This window comes from Mesoplodon densirostris, chromosome 4 (assembly GCF_025265405.1).
Source record: "Mesoplodon densirostris isolate mMesDen1 chromosome 4, mMesDen1 primary haplotype, whole genome shotgun sequence".
NCBI classification, from domain to species: domain Eukaryota; kingdom Metazoa; phylum Chordata; class Mammalia; order Artiodactyla; family Ziphiidae; genus Mesoplodon; species Mesoplodon densirostris.
This window is the reverse complement of record NC_082664.1, coordinates 118,662,275-118,681,780: the sequence shown is the minus strand read 5'-3', so window position 1 is coordinate 118,681,780 and position 19,506 is coordinate 118,662,275. Positions and strand designations below refer to the sequence as shown.

The 19,506-nt window shown below is 55.5% G+C and overlaps 1 protein-coding gene across 2 annotated transcripts in view; it reads left to right on the top strand.

Annotated features, from left to right (window-relative positions):
- Window positions 1-16,543, top strand: part of LINGO1 (leucine rich repeat and Ig domain containing 1) — an 83,042-nt gene extending 66,499 nt beyond the window's left edge. For both annotated transcript variants that reach the window (XM_060095144.1, XM_060095143.1), the window contains one exon: window positions 14,073-16,543. In XM_060095144.1, coding sequence (XP_059951127.1) covers window positions 14,085-15,929 — 1,845 coding nt within the window. In that variant the 5' untranslated portion in view covers window positions 14,073-14,084 and the 3' untranslated portion in view covers window positions 15,930-16,543. The remainder of the gene's footprint in view (window positions 1-14,072) is intronic.
- Window positions 16,544-19,506: the final 2,963 nt, after the last annotated feature.

The following is a 19,506-nucleotide window of genomic DNA, read 5'->3' as shown; positions in this document are numbered from 1 at the left end:
TCTTGCCCTGGGTCCCAGCCCAGCTCCATCCAGCTCCTCTTTGTTCTCAGAGGTCCTGGGGTCAGGCTGGGGGAGTTGGGGCATCTGGGAGGATGGCAACAGCTCTGCCCTGGTGGGGTGGGAGTGCAGGAAGCCCTGAGGTGGGGGCAGCACCATCTGGGCAAGCCCCTTTCCTGCCAGCCCAGCCCTCCTCCGTCCTCCTCTGCTCGGCTTGGGCAGCTGGAGGGTGCGCAGCCCAACCTGGCCCACGGTTCGGGCTCCAGCTCTGGCTCTGGCTCAGCCCTGCTGCTCGTTATGCCAATGGCTTCAGCACCGGTGCCTCCCATGCCCAGGGAGCAATGAGCCGGGGCATTGAGGCGGCAGAGAGCCTGGGGCTTCCGCACATCCAGCAAGGAGTGCTGTGAGGGAAGGGAGGGTCGGCTGCTCCCAGACCCTTTGTCCTTGTGTGGGCCAGGTGGGGCTCAGAGTCGTCACACCTCTGGGAAGATGCCAGCACCTGGTCTGCTGGGCCAGCTTGCCTGCCCTTCCTGCTTTCTCCCCATGGCCTGAGGCAGGAGACAGGGGATTAGGTGGCAGAAGGGAGAGGCCAAGAACTCCTTGGAACCCAGATAGGGGCTCCTGGCAGCACCCAGCTGCCCCTCCTGGAGGGAGGCTTAGCAAAGGCGAGGGCGGGCCCCCTGTGGTATTCTCGTTGTCTCTGCCCCTTCTCCCACTCCCTGCCAGTTTATGTGTGAGACGGGCCTTGGGTAGGGCTTGGTCAAGGCTGCAGTGCTCCCCAGTGCCTGGAGTTAGAGTGGGTCCTGAATCCAAGGGGCCAGGTTTGGGGGGATGGGTGGATGCTCAAGACTAAGGTATCATGGCTTGTGGGCTGAGGGCATTGTAGAGACCACTTTACCCCTTGCAGTAGTCTTCTTCCTAGGGATCAGTTCCCCTATCCCCTGCCCTGGAGCACCCATTTTTCCTATACTAGATATTATTTTCTAAAACCCAGAATTCCAGGGGGATATCAAAAAGAAAAGAAAAAAAAGTCTTGTGAGGGTTGGTCAGCATAAAGCCAGACAGGATCCCTGGTACCAGAGATGGCTCATCTGGTACTGCTCTCCACGTGCCACCAAAGCAAATGGTGAGAGGATCATGATTGGGTACGGAGGGTGGGAGAAATGCATGCCTGCTGAGAGATGAAGCAGTGCAGTGGTTTGCACAGCGTCCCATGGAGGCATGAGGCAGTGTGTCAGGTGGAGGGTTGAGGAAGTGGGTCCTGTGGGACTAGGGAAGGGCCAGGGAGGGGAGGCTGTAGGTGGTGGTGGTTTCAGAGTGAGAGCCTTGGTTTTGCTGGCTGGGGTCTCTTGGTCTAGCTGTAAGAAGACCTACCCAGAAGGTCTTCTCTTCTCCTGGCCCCTCCTCTAGGAAGCCTCCCTGACTGCTCCACGTCACTGACCCTCCTCCTCCAAGCACCTATGGTGCCTGGTTTGCACCTAATATTGTACCAGCCAATTCATTCATGCATTTATTCTACACATCCTGGCCAAGCTGCCTGCTCTGCTCTGGGCTAGGCCCTCCCATGGCCCCCATGGATTGCCTTGAACACCCGGGGCAATCCTGGACCCATCCCCTGGGCTCCCCTGCCTGGCCTTGGGGATAGGAAATATGCTGGGAGGCACCAGGGAGCATCTGATTCTAGTAGCAAAAACTACCTACCTGGAAGGAACACAGTGTCTTCAGCCTGTAATGGATGGACAGAGGTAGGTGGTGTCAAGGATGCCCCAGGCAGGGGTTGGGGAGAGCCAAGGCAGGGTATTCAGTAGCACACACTGGTATTCAGAGAAGGATGGAATTTGCTCCTGGGGGCTGCGGCAGTCAGGGGTCCTCCAGGAAGAGAGAGAGACTGGGTATCTCTTGAGGCAGTAAAAGATTTGGCAGAGACACAGAAAGCAGGATTCCAGAATCAGGGACGGTTTTTTTGTAGAAAGACAGTGGGAAGGCAAGTTCATTTCCAAATGCATTTGAAGGATGCTGACCTTCATTTATGTGTTGAATGAATGAATATCCTTGGGCTCTGTGGACCCAGTAGAGCTGTTCTGACAGCAGTCCCCTCCTCCTGTGTTCAGTTCCTTTAGTGTCATTTTATAGTGAGGTTGTTGAGTGTGGTACCTGGAGCCAGATGCCTGGGTTCAAATCTCAGCTCCACACTGCCTAGCTCTGTGACTGTGGGCAAGTAACTTAATCTTTTGGACCTCAGTCTCCTTATCTATAAAGTGAGGATAACAGAGGGACATTATGAAGACTAAGTGCGTTCATGTATGCAAGGCAGTTAGCACAGTGCCTGGTACACAGTAAGCTCTCCAGAACTGCTAGCTACTCATAGTTTGTATCAGTGATGTGCTCTCAATCTTAGCCTTGTAGGTGGTACAGAGGTTTGATTTTATAGCTGAGAAAACTGAGAGCCAGAGAGTTAGAACAACTTGCCCAAAGACCCCAGCTTACAAGCACGGGGCTCAGTCTAGAATGCCTTCTTCCTGAGCTCTGGTCTACGACTCTTGCTCACCGGTCCAGGCATGGCCTGTTAATTAATTAATGTAGTTAGTATTACTACTACTACTACGACTACTAATATAATGAACACCATGACCCTACTCCCTAACCTGAACACTAGCACTTTAATAACGACATGCATCTTCCCATGTGTTTCTTCTCACCCCATCCCTTGGCAGCCACTACCCTAAATTACCTATTTAGTATTCCCTTGCCTTTTAAAAATCACATTTTAATATAGAGAAATTGTTCAGTTTTAGTTAGTTTTGAACTTTATAAAAGGAACATGAAACTGTGCAGTCCTCTGGAATTTGCCTTTTTTCTTCAACACCGTATGCCTAAGTTTCATCTATATTGTTACAAATAATGATAAATGTAGTTCATTCATTTTCACTGATGCATAATGTTCTGTTTGAACAAAAACAGTGTATTTATTCTTCTATTAACGGGAATGTGAGTTGTTTCCCTTTTTACTCTTACAAACAGTGCTGCGGTGAACTTTCTTGTCCCTTCCCCTAAGACAACAGGCAGGGCGTCTCTGGGGCACACAGCTAGGAGCGGAATTGCCATAGGTCATATTCATATTCAACTTTACTAGGAAATGTGCTACAGTGTTTTCCAAATTGGTTGGACCGTTTATGCTTCCCCCAGCAGGAGATGAGTATCCCCATTATTCCCCACCTGCACCTACACTCGGTATGCTCAGACATCTTGACTTTTAATGATTGAATGAGTGTAAAATGATCTTATATTATGGCCTTGATTTGCATATCCAAAATTCACAGTTTCTGGTGTATGAAATGGAGGTTGAGATAGGCAGCAGCAGCCAGTGTGTAATGGGTGCTCACTAAGCAATCATTCCCTTTGCACCTCAGTTTCCTCAGGTGTTGAGGTGCTGCTGTATAAACCCTGGGCAAGTGGGTCAGGGATAGGCAAGAGCAGTCAGGGAGTTCTCCCCAGTGAAGTGGAAATGAAGGAGGAGCAAGGAGAGCTTAAGTCCCTGCACACTTAGAGCCAAAGGAATCCTAGTGGCTCTGTGTTCACCCACAGGATGGGCAGGGGTGGTCCTAGCTTGGGAGGTAGAAGGAGACTTTGCTTCATTATTTTAATAATGCACAGGCCCCGATAAACCCCTGGCACCTGGTGTGGGGCTTGGCCTTGGTGAGTGCTAAGAGTTTGGTGACCTGGGGAATGAACAATGATGAACATATATATGTTCGCTCCTCCTTCTTTCCCACCTCCTTGGGGAGTTGTCCCTGATTTCCCTTCCCACTGAGCAAGTGAGGGATGGCTGAGCAAGGTGGCTCCTGGGCATTTGCAAGGCCCTCAAGCCCCTGCCTACCCTCAGGGGCTGAGAAACCTGGTGCTGGCAAGCTAATCTGGAGCGGCTCCCTCTGCCAGCCTGGTGCACCAACAATTGATTCTACACCGCTTTTCCCGCCCGGGCCTGGGCCCCTGGAGCTGGTTAGAGATGAGCGACAGGGCTGGCGGAATAATTATGCCTATTTCATGTGACACCCAAATTGATTGCCTCCAGGGTGACATTACCAGGGCATTGTTCCTTGTCTCCAACCTCTTATTACGTGTTATTAGGGTGTGTGGTGTGTGTGTGTTTTTCTATTTTTTCCCATTTCAGGGAATTAATCTCTCTCTGCCACCTCCTCTGCTTCCCTCTGCAGAGAACCGGCTCATGGCTCCAGGAGGGGGTGGGGGCCCGGCCAGCATGCTTCCTCTGTCTGGCCCAGCACAGGGTTGCAGATGCAGTTGGGGGGCTGGCTATGTCAACTCCCTTTACTGGGGTGCAAGATGGGGGTATCTCAGAGCTAAGAGGGGCCGCTGAGGTGTGGACCCACCAGAGGAGTCTTCCTGCAGTGTCCCTGATCCACGATCTCTGCTTGCATACCTCTCATGACAGCCTGCTCACTCATTATCTACCAAGGTACATCTTCTATCCTGAGCCGTCTGATCTTCCATTTGATTCCTCGTACTGAACTGAATAGGCCTCCTCTGTGACTCCGCACATGGGCCTTTGGTTCTACCCTGTGGGCATGCACTGGGCCCTTTATACCCTCTGCCTTGGGACACACTTTAGAGATTTGCAGAGGTGCCAGGGCCGTCCCAAGTTTGGGCTTCTCGTGAATGCACAGTCAGGTGATGGCATCAGTTGTTCCTGAGCAGAACACACCACCTGTATGTGTCTGACCAGAGGGGTTCATCACCTCTTGATACTGAGCTTAGTATACATACCAGGTTGGAAAAAATGGGCTTTGGCAAGAGGTTGGCCAAGATTCAGTTGAGCAGAGAGGGCTTTGACAGTCAGTGCCAAGAGAAGGGCAAGTGTTTTTATTTATAGTTTGCCTGTCCATGGTATAAATAACTCACTAGACCTTGGTTTGTGATGTACTGGGGGCTTGTTTTTAAGTCTTCTCCCTCTTCTGAGGCAGAAATAATGCAAACCTTCACCTGTCCCTGACCTGGCTGCAGCATGAATGGAGAGGCTATGTTATCCTTGCATGATGTTGGGGAGAGAAGGTGGCTGCCGTCAGGAGTCTGGGCTTCTTCCTAGGCCCTAACCCTGAGATGCTGTGGGACCTTGGACAAGTTGCTGATGCTCTTGGGCCTCCGTTTCCTCACCTGAGTGATGGTCTCTAGGGTTATCATGCCTCTGGAGTTAGACAAGCTCAGTGACCTTTGGCAGGTGAATTAATGGCTTGGAGCCTCAGTTTCCTCATCAGTAAAATGGGGCTAATGGTACTTCCCTCACAGGGTATGTGGCGAGGGTTGGTGGGGTCATTCTGAAAAACATTTAGTTTATGTGCTCCATATAAATTTCTCTTCCCTTCCTTCTCCTTGAATTCTCTGCCCCCAGCCCTATGAGAGCAGTATAGAAGCTGCCATTCCCTTTTCTAAATGAGGAGTTTAAGGCCCCAAGGCATAAAGCCACTTGCCCACGATCATGCAGCTCAGCAGCCCTTGAACTTGAATCAGAGAGAGGCAGTATATGAGTGGTCAGGACAACCTGTGGTCTAACTGCCTCAGGACTAATTCCAGCTCTGCTACTTACGGCTGTGTGATTTGGGCCAAGTTGCATCACCTCTCTATGCCCCAGTTATCTAATCTTTAAAATGAGGATAATAGTACCAACCTAATAGGATTGTTGTGAAGATTAAACAAGTTCATGTTTGAGTTCATATCATGCTAGCTTTGTGACCTTGAGCAAGTTTCAGAACCTCTTTGTGACCTTGAGCAAATTACAGAACCTCCTTGTGCGTCTGTCTTTTCCATCTGCACAATGGGAACAATAACAGGACCTACCTCAACAGGTTGTGGTGAGGTTAAATTAATTTTTATATGTAAAGTACTTAGAATAATGCCGGCACACCAAAAAAGTCCTCTGTTAGGGTTTTTCCAATCATCATCATCATCATCATCATCATCATAGGTCTCTGGCCTTCAAATCCCACATTAGATCCACCACTTCCCCTCAGCTCCCCCATCTTCACCCTGGATTTCTGAGGCTGTGACCTCTCCCCTCTCCCAAGCCCAAGGCTTGTGACCCTCCCAGGTGGGGACTGGCTGGTTTTCAGGCCTCCAAAGTCTGAAATGGGCCAGCCTGAGCTGTTCCCAAGGTAGAGGAGCCTGAGGGCTGGAGCAACTGGGAGAGGGCCCTGGGCGCCCCAGAAAGAGGGGGGCTGAGGGGAGATGAAGCAGGCATGTCTGCTAGACACCTCCCAAGGGGCCCCTGGCCTGGGCGGTGGATGGGGCCAGAGTCCTTCGGGGGCGTCTTCCTGTCCCCGAGGGCCTGGGTTGGCATCTCAAACCTGGAGAGAGATGGGAAGGGAGGTATGGGGGTGCAAGACCATCACTTTCCTTGAGACCTGTCAGGTCACCACATGGGTGCTTGTGTACCCCTCCCCAATTCTGGGACAGCAAATCCAACTAGGATTGCTGTCTGCCCAGGCAGGCCTACAGCAGACAACAAGGAAGCTTCCCAGAACCAGTGGCTCCCTCCTGCCTCCCCCAGGCCGGCTCCTAGCTTCCCCACTGGCCTCTCACCTCAGAACAACCGTGTGGAAGGGCAGGCAGGGTCCAGAGTGGTCCAGGACTCACCCACCCACGTTCACACAGCAGGGTAGGGTGCCCTGGCCAGAGCCCAGTGCCCTTTGCCCACTCAGAAGTAGCCTTCTCTAGGCCTTGCCCCACGCTTGCTCCTCCGCAACGGATCAGCAGCTCCTAGAGGGCAAAGCCTATACATAGAAGCCTTTAAACCCTAAGATGCTTTGCCAATTAAATTTCATCATTTATCCCACAAATGGCCTGGGGCTGCGAACTGGCTGGAAGGCTGTCAGCTCCTGAGATCAGCTGTGCTCAGTGGGGTAGGCAGTGGGGTGGGCAGGGGCGTCCCTCCCTTAGGTGCAGGGGGCACGGGTGCTTGCCCAGGGCCACACAGGGGCAGCTGCCCTAGCAAACAGGCAGGCAGCCACACTGCGCCCAGTCAGCACCCTCCAGCCCGGCCATGGCTGAGAGGCCAGGTGAGCACCTTTGGGAGAGGACTGAGTTTCCAAGTGCACCTAAGAGATGGGGCTGATGGCAGTGGCCGGGGGTGAGGGTGGGTGCAGGGAGCGGCAGTGGCAGGAGGAGGGACACACACCCACATAGGCCACACATGGCTGCCTGCTCACAAACGTCACACACAGACACCCCGGGGGCCCAGCAACTCTTTGCTAGAACCAAGAGCAAGAGGAAAATAAAGAATTATACACAACAAAGGACATGACCTCAATTTTTTTCAGGTTGATTTTTCCTCCCCGTTGGGGGGGGTGGATGAAGGAGGAGAAGGGAGAGGGAGAGGGCAGGCAAAGGCAGGCAGACCAGCCCAGGAGGAGGCAGACGGACAGACAGACGCGGCCCAGCTGCCTGCCTGCGGGCCACAGTCGGTCTGGATTTCTCCTGCCAGAGCTCAACCTGGTGCTAACCCCTCCTCCCAGGGTTTCCTTTGCCCCCATACGCCCTCCCCGTGTGCCAGGGGGCAGCCCCTGCCCTCCCCAGGCTCTCAGCATAGCCCTGCTGGATTAGACTGGCCAGGGAAGACCAAGTTTCCCCCATTAGCAGCTCACACCTTAAGCCATTATCAGCCATTCATACCTCAGCAGGGATTAGCCCGGGAAAGCCAGAATGGAGGATCTTTAAAAGGAGTCCAGGGACCCGGGTCAGGATTTGGGGTACAAGAGAAGCAATTAGGAGCCCCTGGATGCTTTCAAATGTTCCCGGACACGAGTCACCTCCACCCTGCACACCTTTGCCCGCACCGTTCTCTTGGCTAAAATGGTGCCTCTCCCGCCCCTGACTTGGCCGGTGGAACTGTATCTGTAGTTCAGCCTGAGCCCACATGACACCTCCTCCTCCTCCTTGAAGCCTCGGTAAAGAGCTTAGACCTGGAGTCAAGAGCTGTTCTGGGCAGCTGTCCCAGCAGCTGTGTGTCGGGGCTCTCTGCCCCTTGAAGCTGGGCCTGGCGGTGCTGAGCTCTAGCAGCCCCAGCCCTGTACGGGGGGCTCTCAATCTGGGGGCCACAGAAGGGGAGGCAGCAGAGGCTCTAACAGAGGGAGGAAGGGAGAGAGGTAAACCCACCAGCAGTGCTCGGCAGACGCCACCCGAGACCCAGGGGGACCCCCAGGAGGTGATCCCTTCTTCCTGGCGACTTGCAAAGAGCGGCTTGGGGTAGAAGGCCCTTGAGCTGGATTCTGAAGGCTGAGTGGGGGATCTCCAGGCATGGGGCAGGTGGTCGACCATCGCTGTGGGAGAAAGGCCCCGGGATGGAGTGACCATCGGGGCTTTCTAGCCAGGCCTCACTCCACCCCCGCATTACCCTACTTTCAGCCAGTGGCCACAGCTGCCTCTGAACAGGTACTCTTTATTTTTTTATTTTTTTTGCGGTACACGGGCCCCTCACTGCTGTGGCCTCTCCTGTTGCGGAGCACAGGCTCCAGACGCGCAGGCTCAGCGGCCATGGCTCACAGGCCCAGCCGCTCCGCGGCATGTGGGATCTTCCCAGACCGGGGCACAAACCCGTGTCCCCCTTATTGGCAGGCAGACTCCCAACCACTGCGCCACCGGGGAAGCCCTTAACAGGTACTCTTATCACGAACGTGCTTTATCATTTCATGGAATGGATCCAGCTGCTCTGTGCCCTGGAGCTGAAGGCAGAGAAGGGACTTCAGACAGGCAGGAACCTGGGGACAGGGCAAGTCATGAAGAATCTAGACCTTACCTTGCCTCCAGTCTTTGGTGACACAGCATATGTCCCTTCACCCTTCCGGGTAATCGACCCACCTCAAGGGGTGGTGGCGGGAACAGGATGTGCTAACAGGCCCAGGGCTTTGACAATCAGTAGGAAAGGGTAGTAGAGTTGGGCGGGGCCCAAGGCAGGCTCTCTGAAGCCCTCAGTCCCCCACCCCAAGTCTGCCCTCCCTCCTCCCTCCTTCCTGCTGCAGGCTCAGTCTTAGGAATGTAGGGTGTCAGGACAAGATGAGATCGTGCCTAACAGCCTCATTTCCCAGTGAAGAAGCAGCCTGTCACAGTTGCCCCAGGTCACACAGCCAGGCTGAGAAACCAGGGGGCCCCGGGCCCTGGGGATGGCAGTGGGCACCTCCATGCCAGGGATCTCATGCCTGTGTGTACTGGGGATCCCTGCGGTCCCTGAGGAACACTGAGTGGGAACACCATGAAATATTGATACTGTAAACCAAAAATAACTGAACCTTCCATCCTGTGCTACAGCCGACCCCAAATTAGGTGATATTCTAGCATAGACAGTGGCGGCAGGCAAAGGAGAATGCTACGGTGGGAAAACACTGAAAAAATTCAGTGTGTTCAACATACCATTTTCTGACAGTTGGGGAAAAGCTTTTGTCATTTAGGGGGCAAGTTACCTACATGCAGCTACCTAAGGACTACTGCCTTCCCTTAGCCCTGGGGGCCTTACCCTAGCACTGCTGCGACACGCCTGCCCCTCCTTTGGCTCTGAATTGGCCTGTGTGTCTGAAAGAAGTCCGGCTCCACTTGTGGTAGCTCTTGGGGCAGGCAGCCTGACCAGGAGCAACGGAGCTCTGCTGTTTCCTAGCTTTGTAGCCTAGGCCTAAAGGCAAAGGAATTTCCTTTTGGAAGCCTCAGCTTTTCTCATCTGTAAAATGGGTAGGAAATATCTCTGAATGCTGGGTGAGGGTTTCTAAGACAGTGTATATAAAGCCTAAAACCTGGCCTGTAGCAGGTGGCCTGAAGATGCTAGTCCCAGCCCTTCCCTAAGTGCAGGCCTCTGACCAGCTCGTATGGGCCAGGCTGGCTGCGTGGTAGAGGCACGCCCCTGCCCCCAGGGGCCTCCAGATGCTGCCTTAGGAGATAGGATGACCCCTGACCTCCCTTAGGGTTCTCCAAGTCACCCATGGATGATCCCAAGCCCCTTCTGTCTCCACCAGTTATGCTCTTCAACCCTGAGCCCCGAGGGACAGCCCCAATGTGAGGCCCCAACTGGGGATGCCAACCTCAGATCCTTCCAGTCCCAGTAAAACTGCAGTTTGGGGCCTGAGCCCTTACTCGTCTTCCTTCCTTAAGCAGGTTTGAGGATGCTGACTTTCTTGCTGGGGAAGATCCAGTTTCTGCGTGTGTTCCCTCAGGGACCCTGGAATCAGTCCCTCCCTGCACAGCGGGGGGAAAGGGCAGAGAGGGCAGGCGTCCTTGAGGGGCACACAGTGGAGTGGCTTGTGTGGGGAGCAAGTGAGCCAGGCTGTATCTGCCTGAGTGAGGGTGTGATGGTGGCAGGTGGCCCTCTGCAGTGCAGGTCTGATGGCTCGGCTGCTCCCACCACTCTGGGGTTGGGAGGACGCAGGCTGCTGTCGGCTCTGTGTGCTGTGGCCCGGGCACGGCTCTCCTCTGCCTGCCCACCTGCCAGCCTTCGATGTTCATTTCCTTTGTATTTATTGGTCCAATTTTTAAAGTCTTGCCCTTGTGGGAAGCCCTTCAGGGGGCAAGGATCCAAAATAAAACACTGATTAAAATGCATAAAACACTTCTCCTTGGCCACTGCAGGAATAACCAGCAGGATTAATGGTGCCAGGAGGGCGGGAGCAGCACGTCGCTCACTCAGCAGTTTTGGTGACCCCGTCAGACACGACCCTACCAGTATCCCTAGATGACAGGGATGTTAGACCTGGAGACCAGGCCCAGTGTGCTGAACCAGCTTGGGAAGCCATGTTAGCCCCTCTAGGCCTCAGTTTCCCCATCTTTCAGGACAGTCACATGTAACAGGCAATTCGGAGGATGTGCCCTTCTGGAGCTATCCTGGTCCCGTGGAGTATGGCCCATTTCTCAGGGGGTCTAACTGCCAGGCCTGCCACACAGGGCAATGCCGACCAGCTTTTCTGTCAACATATTTGAATCCACCAGGTCTCTCTTTGCTCAGTGGGCCTGCTCCAGGGTCAGCTTCATCAGAGTGACTTCAGCCCCTGCAAAAACTCTCTCATGCACACACACTTCCTTTCAAAGAACATTCAGTTGAGTCTTTTCCATGCCACACCTTGGTCTGAGGCTGCAGACACACCATCTGCCCTTAGGCACCTCAGTCTCTAGCAGGTGAGAGAAATGTACCCATGGGAGTTTGACCCAGGATTAAATATACGACACAGGAGAGGCGCCAAATGCTGAGGCTTTGGAGCACATTTCCCTCTTTGCTCAGGCCACTAGGAAGCTCTCACCTTTAATCATTATATAGGATTTTGTGACCTTCTGTCTTGACTGGCTTGCCTTCTTTAGCTTTATCTCCTTATCATCTTGTAACATAATTTTTCTGGCCATTGGCTCAAATCATTTTTAGAATGAAAATTGCTATACATCAGTTACATAATGTCATTACTAATAAATCTAAGGTACTTCAGAGTTGTGGGCAAGAGATGATTTCTGACTGAGTAGATCAGGGGTGGCCTCATGGAGGAGATGGCCTTTGGGATGGATGGTCACAAAGGTTGCTGGGGCAGTGAGGCTGGGAGAGATCTCCAAAATGAGATGGTTTAGAGCCAGGAATGTGCAGGACAAGGCTGGGATACCTGGGTGTTTTCCCCGGGGGGAATGGTGGGAGAAGAGGTAGATGGGTAGGTTGAGACAAGGGGGTGGAGTCTTCATATGCCAGATTCTTGTCTGTATGAGGGTCTTACCGACATCTCAAGGTAGCCTGTGCACTCGCTATCCCCTCTCTCATTCCTTAGCACCCTCTCCATCAGCCTACCCCATGCCCCAGCGCAGTCGTGAGCTGGGTGCTAAAAGTCCTATTTACCTCTCCCAGTCCCCAAGCTCATACCCACGTCAGCCCCAGCTGCCGTCCCAATTACTTATTGATTGCCTGTCAGGATGTTTGCTTTTCTGGTGGGTCACTGGAGCATGTGTGACTTGTGGAAAACGGCCTGATGAGGGTGGGGTGGGGGAGGCCAAACCACAGAAAACTCTGGAGAGAGGATGAGAGGGGCTGAGGGGACGGGGGTGGTGGTGGTGGACAGAACCCTTGGGAATAACAAAACCTTGCAGATTCTATAACATGTCAGTGACACCAGGAGCCCTCTCTAGTTAATCAGTCACTTAGTCGATCAACAACCAGGGAGTGCCTGTCAGTCCTGGGAGACCGCTGGAGCATTGTCATTGAAATCCGACAGACCAGAGCCTTGGTCCCAAATCCACTTCCTCAACTGTCTGGGTGTCCTTGGGCAGCCACAAGCTCTCCAAGCCCCAGTTGCCATAAGGGTTGACGTGCAGATGATGAGACCTATGGCTTTGGAAGTGGAGGCTGTGTGCAGGTGTGGGGAGGAGCTTGAAGGGGTGGGAGAAGGGCCTGAGCTGGGGCAGAGAGATGGGACCTTCCCAGCTTGGGCATCCCCTTCCTACAGTGAGGCCCCCTCAGGGCCATGAGTGTGGGCTATGTGGATGGCAGCAGAGCCCCAAGGGTGCCAGGCTGGGTGGGATGGATCTTCACCCCCACTAGCAGTAGAAGGGCTTCAGCTCGGCCCCCAGAGACCATCTGGTCCAGCCTCTGGAGTTTGAAGGAGTCCAGACTAGTCCTCCCAGCCCCCTAAGTACCCTGCTAGGCCAGTTTCCCATAGGATGGAACAGAGATAGAGGAGGGAAGAGCAGTCTAGCAGAAGTGGGAGCAAGTGGCCTCTGAACGCACGCTAGGAGAGAGTAATCGGGGGTGAGCTCCTGCACACCCCTGGCTCACACCCCCTGCAGCCTGTACTCAGGCTGGACCCCTATCCCGGCACCATCTCCCTTGTCATCACCACCCAAATCCTGCACGTTCCTCAGGGCCCAGCTGTAACAAGCCTCATGTCCCCAGTGCCCCAGCGTGGACCGGCACCTCCAGGGCTGCCTGCGCCGTCCTGGGCTGTGGGTGTCTGACTGCTCCCCCACTGGACCAGCAGCAGCACAGAACCCTGGTACTAGGAGAAGGGTGATTGGAAGCCGGAGAGACAGACAGACAGATGAAGCCTGGGGGGAGTCTTTGAAGGGGAGTACACTTCAAGCTGGGGATCAGAAAAAGCTTCTCAGAGCAATGGCCTTAAAGATGGGGTTTCAACACACCGGGGGAAGGGACATTCCAGGAGGAAAGAATAGCAGGAGCCTGAGCTCAGGAGCCTGGGTGGGTCACCATGGGGACCCAGAAGAAGGGTAGAGTTGGAAAGATTCCCCAGGGAGGCACTACGGCTGGGTCCTGGCTTTCTGGAAAGGGGGTACCCTCCACTGATCCAGAAACCCCACTGGGGAGCAGTTTCACAAACACTGGTGGGAACCACTGGGTATGCTGGTTGCCCAAGATTCTTGGGCTTCAAGCTCAGCACAGTTTTGATGGGGAGGGAGCCGTGGTGTCTGTGCCTGGGGATGCTCAGGCTGGAGTTCTGAGAGGGTGGGCCCCAGCAGCCTCAGAAGCCCTTGCCTGGCAAGCTGGGGCCCAGACGTGCTCCTCTGCTGGCTATTCCTAGAGGCCTCAGCCTTTGAGCCCCTTTGATTCCCTCTGTGAGCCCTGAGGGCAGCTCAACAGGTCTCGCTTTACCCCTGATGAACACCAGGGGAAGCTGAGGCTCAGGGTGCCAGGTGGGGTGTGAGGTGCATGCCTGGAGTTGCACTGTCTGTAAAATGTAAAATGGAAAGGAGGTGGATGCGGCCTAGGGTGCCAACGCCAGGCTCATCTGAAGTGACCCTGCCCCTTCCATGAACCCCCTGGACACCAGGGATGCTGGAGGGTCCTTCAGGAGGGCTCTGGGTAGGGTAAGGGGCAAGGAGGAAGCAGCATGGGGTGGCAGGAGGCCCTCTGGCCTGGGCATCTGGACCTCACTGTGGGTTCCCAGGCAGGTGTCATATGCCCCTCTGGACCCCTGCCTCTCTCTGTGTGTCAGGGACATCCTGACAGGGCAGGAGGGCAGAGGGCACAGAGGGCTCTGGGCGGGGGTCCAGCAGACACTGCCCTCTAACCGCCCCCTCTGTCCTGTGCTTGCTCCTGGCCACAGGTGAGCGAGAGGATGCTGGCGGGGGGCGTGCGGAGCATGCCCAGCCCCCTCCTGGCCTGCTGGCAGCCCATCCTCCTGCTGGTGCTGGGCTCGGTGCTGTCAGGCTCGGCCACAGGCTGCCCGCCCCGCTGCGAGTGCTCCGCCCAGGACCGCGCGGTGCTCTGCCACCGCAAGCGCTTTGTGGCGGTGCCTGAGGGCATCCCCACCGAGACCCGCCTGCTGGACCTGGGCAAGAACCGCATCAAAACGCTCAACCAGGACGAGTTTGCCAGCTTCCCGCACCTGGAGGAGCTGGAGCTCAATGAGAACATCGTGAGCGCCGTGGAGCCTGGTGCCTTCAACAACCTCTTCAACCTCCGGACGCTGGGGCTCCGCAGCAACCGCCTGAAGCTCATCCCCCTGGGCGTCTTTACCGGCCTCAGTAACCTGACCAAGCTGGACATCAGCGAGAACAAGATCGTCATCCTGCTGGACTACATGTTCCAGGACCTGTACAACCTCAAGTCACTGGAAGTCGGCGACAACGACCTCGTCTACATCTCCCACCGAGCCTTCAGCGGCCTCAACAGCCTGGAGCAGCTGACGCTGGAGAAATGCAACCTGACCTCCATCCCCACCGAGGCGCTGTCCCACCTGCACGGTCTCATCGTCCTGCGGCTCCGGCACCTCAACATCAATGCCATCCGGGACTATTCCTTCAAGAGGTTGTACCGGCTCAAGGTCTTGGAGATCTCTCACTGGCCCTACTTGGACACCATGACTCCCAACTGTCTCTACGGCCTCAACCTGACGTCCCTGTCTATCACACACTGCAACCTGACCGCTGTGCCCTACCTGGCGGTGCGCCACCTGGTCTATCTCCGCTTCCTCAACCTCTCCTACAACCCCATCAGCACCATTGAGGGCTCCATGTTGCATGAGCTGCTAAGGCTGCAGGAGATCCAGCTGGTGGGTGGGCAGCTGGCCGTGGTGGAGCCCTATGCCTTCCGCGGCCTCAACTACCTGCGCGTGCTCAACGTCTCCGGCAACCAGCTGACCACACTGGAGGAGTCGGCCTTCCACTCGGTGGGCAACCTGGAGACACTCATCCTGGACTCCAACCCGCTGGCCTGCGACTGCCGGCTCCTGTGGGTGTTCCGGCGCCGCTGGCGGCTCAACTTCAACCGGCAGCAGCCCACGTGTGCCACGCCCGAGTTCGTCCAGGGCAAGGAGTTCAAGGACTTCCCTGATGTGCTCCTGCCCAACTACTTCACCTGCCGCCGTGCCCGCATCCGGGACCGCAAGGCCCAGCAGGTGTTCGTGGATGAGGGCCACACAGTGCAGTTCGTGTGCCGGGCAGATGGTGACCCGCCGCCCGCCATCCTCTGGCTCTCGCCCCGCAAGCACCTGGTCTCGGCCAAGAGCAACGGGCGGCTCACGGTCTTCCCCGATGGCACGCTGGAGGTGCGCTACGCCCAGGTGCAGGACAACGGCACTTACCTGTGCATCGCAGCCAACGCGGGCGGCAACGATTCCATGCCTGCCCACCTGCACGTGCGCAGCTACTCGCCCGACTGGCCCCATCAGCCCAACAAGACCTTCGCCTTCATCTCCAACCAGCCGGGCGAGGGAGAGGCCAACAGCACCCGCGCCACCGTGCCTTTCCCCTTCGACATCAAGACCCTCATCATCGCCACCACCATGGGCTTCATCTCTTTCTTGGGCGTCGTCCTCTTCTGTCTGGTGCTGCTGTTTCTCTGGAGCCGGGGCAAGGGCAACACCAAGCACAACATCGAGATTGAGTATGTGCCCCGCAAGTCGGACGCAGGCATCAGCTCCGCCGACGCACCTCGCAAGTTCAATATGAAGATGATATGAGGCCGGGGCGGGGGGCGGGGACCCTGGGATGTGCCGGGCAGGGGAAGGGACCTGGCTGCCATCCGCTCCCTCTCCAGTCCTTCCCACCTCCTCCCAGCCCCTCCAACACACACTCTTTTTCTCCCTCCCACGCCGTCCCCTGCTGCCCCCGCTGGCCCTCACCGCCTGCCCTCTTTCTACCAGGACCTCAGAAGTCCAGGCCTGGGGACCCCAGCTGCACAGGGGCACACGTTGACAGACTGGAGTCGGAAGCTGACACGGCACAGTCAATAATTCAATAAAAAGGTTACGAACTTCCTCTGTAACTTGGGTTTCAGTAATTATGGATTTTTATGAAAACTTGAAATAATAAAAAGAGAAAAAAAAACTATTTCCTATAGCTAGTCGGAATGCAAACTTTTGACGTCCTGATTGCTCCAGGGCCCTCTTCCAACTCAGTTTCTTGTTTTTCTCTTCCTCCTCTTCCTCCTTTCTCTTGTCTTCCCCTGTGGGGAGGGATCACTCAGGAAAACAGGGAAGGAGGTTCCAGCCCCACTTGCCTGCCCACCCGGCCAGGGCAGTCGCCAGGAGCAGGTTGGGTGGTGGGTCTGGGCCCAGCTCTGGGCTGGCTGTTTGCAGAGAGCGGGTGGAGGGGACTGGGCTGCCCAATGGGGGTGAGGGCCTGTCTGCTGAGCTGCCAGGCAGCACTACTGCCAGGGGGCGGGGCCTGGCTTGGGTGTGGCTGAGACTCTGAACAGGGGCTGGGGTCCTCCTGGAGGACAGCACAGTCAGTGGAGAGAGCCAGGAGCCGAGGCCCAACTCTGGTCCCAGCTTTGCTGCTGACTTGCTGTGTGGCCTCAAACAGGTCATTGACCCTCTCTGGGCCTCAGTCTCCACATCTGTATAAATGGAAACGCTACTCCCCGCCCTGCCTACCTCACAGGGCTGTTGTGAGGAATTGATGAGATGATGTATGTGAAACACTTTGTAACCTGTAAAGCGCTGTGCACATGTGTGGGTGACTGTTCTCATTATGGTCATTATTATCTCACTGTGGGGGGCATGCCAGGGGAGGGCCGCCTCCAGGGACTTCCAGAGGCTTCTCCCAGGACAGCTGCCTGGCGGTGGCCACAAGCATTGCCTGGATGGCCAGGGCTCTAGACCCCCCGAGGAGTCCCGAGGCCCATGAGCATCATCGCTTCCACCACCTCTGGTGTGGGGTCCCTCCAGGGAGAAGCCCCTTGCAGCTTTGACCTGGACCTACCCAGGGATTGGGAACACCAGATCTCTCCAAGCCTTCTTTCCATAAGCATTTATCAAGTGCCTACTCTATGCCACTTCCCATGTAGAGTCCCCAGTCTTTGGGGCTAGGAAGGCAGTTCTGGGGCTGCCCTTAGGACTGCCCAGACCCGGGTCACCAACCCAGTCATGCCCTGTCTTGGGTTTGGGATTGGGAGCCACCTGCATGTGAGCTGACCAGGAGAGTCAGAGGTGGCCCTGTTCATTCTCACCAAACCTAGATGCTCCAAACTCAACCCTGGAAAGGGATGCTCTGAGTGATGATAGAAGTGTGATGAGCCAGACAGGTCAGCTTGTAACTTTTCCAGAATCCATGGGCTCTAGAATCTGGGGCGGTAGCTCAGCCAGCAGACCATGTGCTCACCCCTCATCTCTGTCGGACAGGGAGGGGCAGCCAGGAAAGCTTGGCTTCACCCCTCCAAGTTTCCTCTTTCTACTCGGGGACTCCTTGGATTCAGCCCCACAGTGGGCCCAGGGTGACCCTGCTGCCCATTAACCCTCAGGCTAGGGGAGAATCCAGCAATGCAGGAACCCATGGGTACAGACTTAGCTGAACTTGGGAGTGGGGGGATGTAATAGGGAAGTCAGCCCTCAGCAGCAAAAAACTTCCAGAATGAAGCTCCTCCAATCAGGGCTCCTCCTGGGGCTCACACCCCCCCAACCCAAGCTGGCATGAACTGGGTAGCTGCGTGCCTAGCAACTTCTAAACCAAGCCTCTGGTGGGATGGCAGGGTGAGCAGAGTCTGGCATGGAGTTGGCACTCATTCATTCATTCACTCATTCATTCATTCAGTTTACAGATGTACCCAGGAGCCTGCTCTGCTCCAGGCAGTCTGTGTACACTTGCCCACATCTCCCAACCACCACCCCAGACTGTGCCTGGTTTTGGGGAAGCCTCAAGCCCCCTGAACTGTGGTTTTATCCTGGGAAGAAACAGGATCCTCTCCCCACAGGATCCTAGAGTTTTGATGTGGAAAATGTTGCAGGTCCCGGGGTTGGGGGGCAGCCTAGACTAGTGATGATAAGGCCCTGAGGTTTGAGGTCAGGTCTGAGTTTGAGGTCCTGTTCTAGCACTTACTAGCTGTTTGGGACTGTTTCTTTCTTTCTTTCTTTTTTTTTTTTTTTTGCGGTACGCAGGCCTCTCACTGTCGTGGCCTCTCCAGTTGTGGAGCACAGGCTCCGGACACGCAGGCCCAGCGGCCATGGCTCACGGGCCCAGCCGCTCTGCAGCATGTGGGATCCTCCCGGACCGGGGCACGAACCCGCGTCCCCTGCATCGGCAGGCGGACTGTCTACCACTGTGCCACCAGGGAAACCCGGGACTGTTTCTTAACCCCTCTGAGCCTCGGTCTTCTCATCTGTAACATAAAGATGATCTTAAGACTTTTGTCCATTAGGAGGTTCAATGAGGGAGCATAGGTATATTTGTTGATTGATGTAGTGCCTGGCACTCAGTAAACCCTCCACCAGTGGTGGTGGTGATGATTACTGTTGGGTCCAGCTGTGACGCAGAGCCAGGAGCAGAGAGGGTGGTAGCTTAGCCAATGTCATGCAGCTTCTAATTGACAGGACCAGGGCCTGGAAATTCCAGAGCCGCAGACTTCTAAGCCTGGCTCAGGGCTTCCCAGGGCCAGGCCTGGGGACCCCCATCTGGCAGGAGACAACTTTGGGGACCTCAAGGGCAGGGAGAGGAGTCCTTGGACATGGGGGTGGCTTGTATGCAACAAGAGGCCGGTGGTATCGCATGAGGCTTCAAGAACTCGACAGGCCTGCCCACCTCCAGAGAGAGACCAGAGCATAGGCTCTCCATCGCCACAGCCCTGGATGCCCTGGTGGGCACCGACCTCACGCAGAAAGGCAGCCCACGGGATTATTACTTAACCCATCTGGGAAGCCGGGATCCCTCGGGCTTCACGAGGTTCTAGTAAGAGCAGGGCCAATATCTTCCCGGATACTGGGAGGGAACAGAACCCCTGAGGAAATCCAGTACAGAAGAAAATTGTGAGGTTGTTTTCAGATGGGGGAGAGAGCCAGTTCACGGGGATGTGGGCACCCCGGGTCCGGGGGCTGGGTTGGCCCAAGCCAAAGAGCCTGGGCCCCAGGAAAAGCCCAAGCTGGGAGCTAGGCAGCTTGGGTTTTAATGCTGCCCCTTCCTAACTGTTGGACCTTCGTCTATAGAAGAGGGTAATGAACTCAACTGCTAAGAATCCTGGCAGATTTAAGGGGGAATAGCGTGGAAAGTCAGACTGGAGAGGTTACTTTCTCCATGGCCTGACAGCCTCCGAGAGAGAAAGAGAAG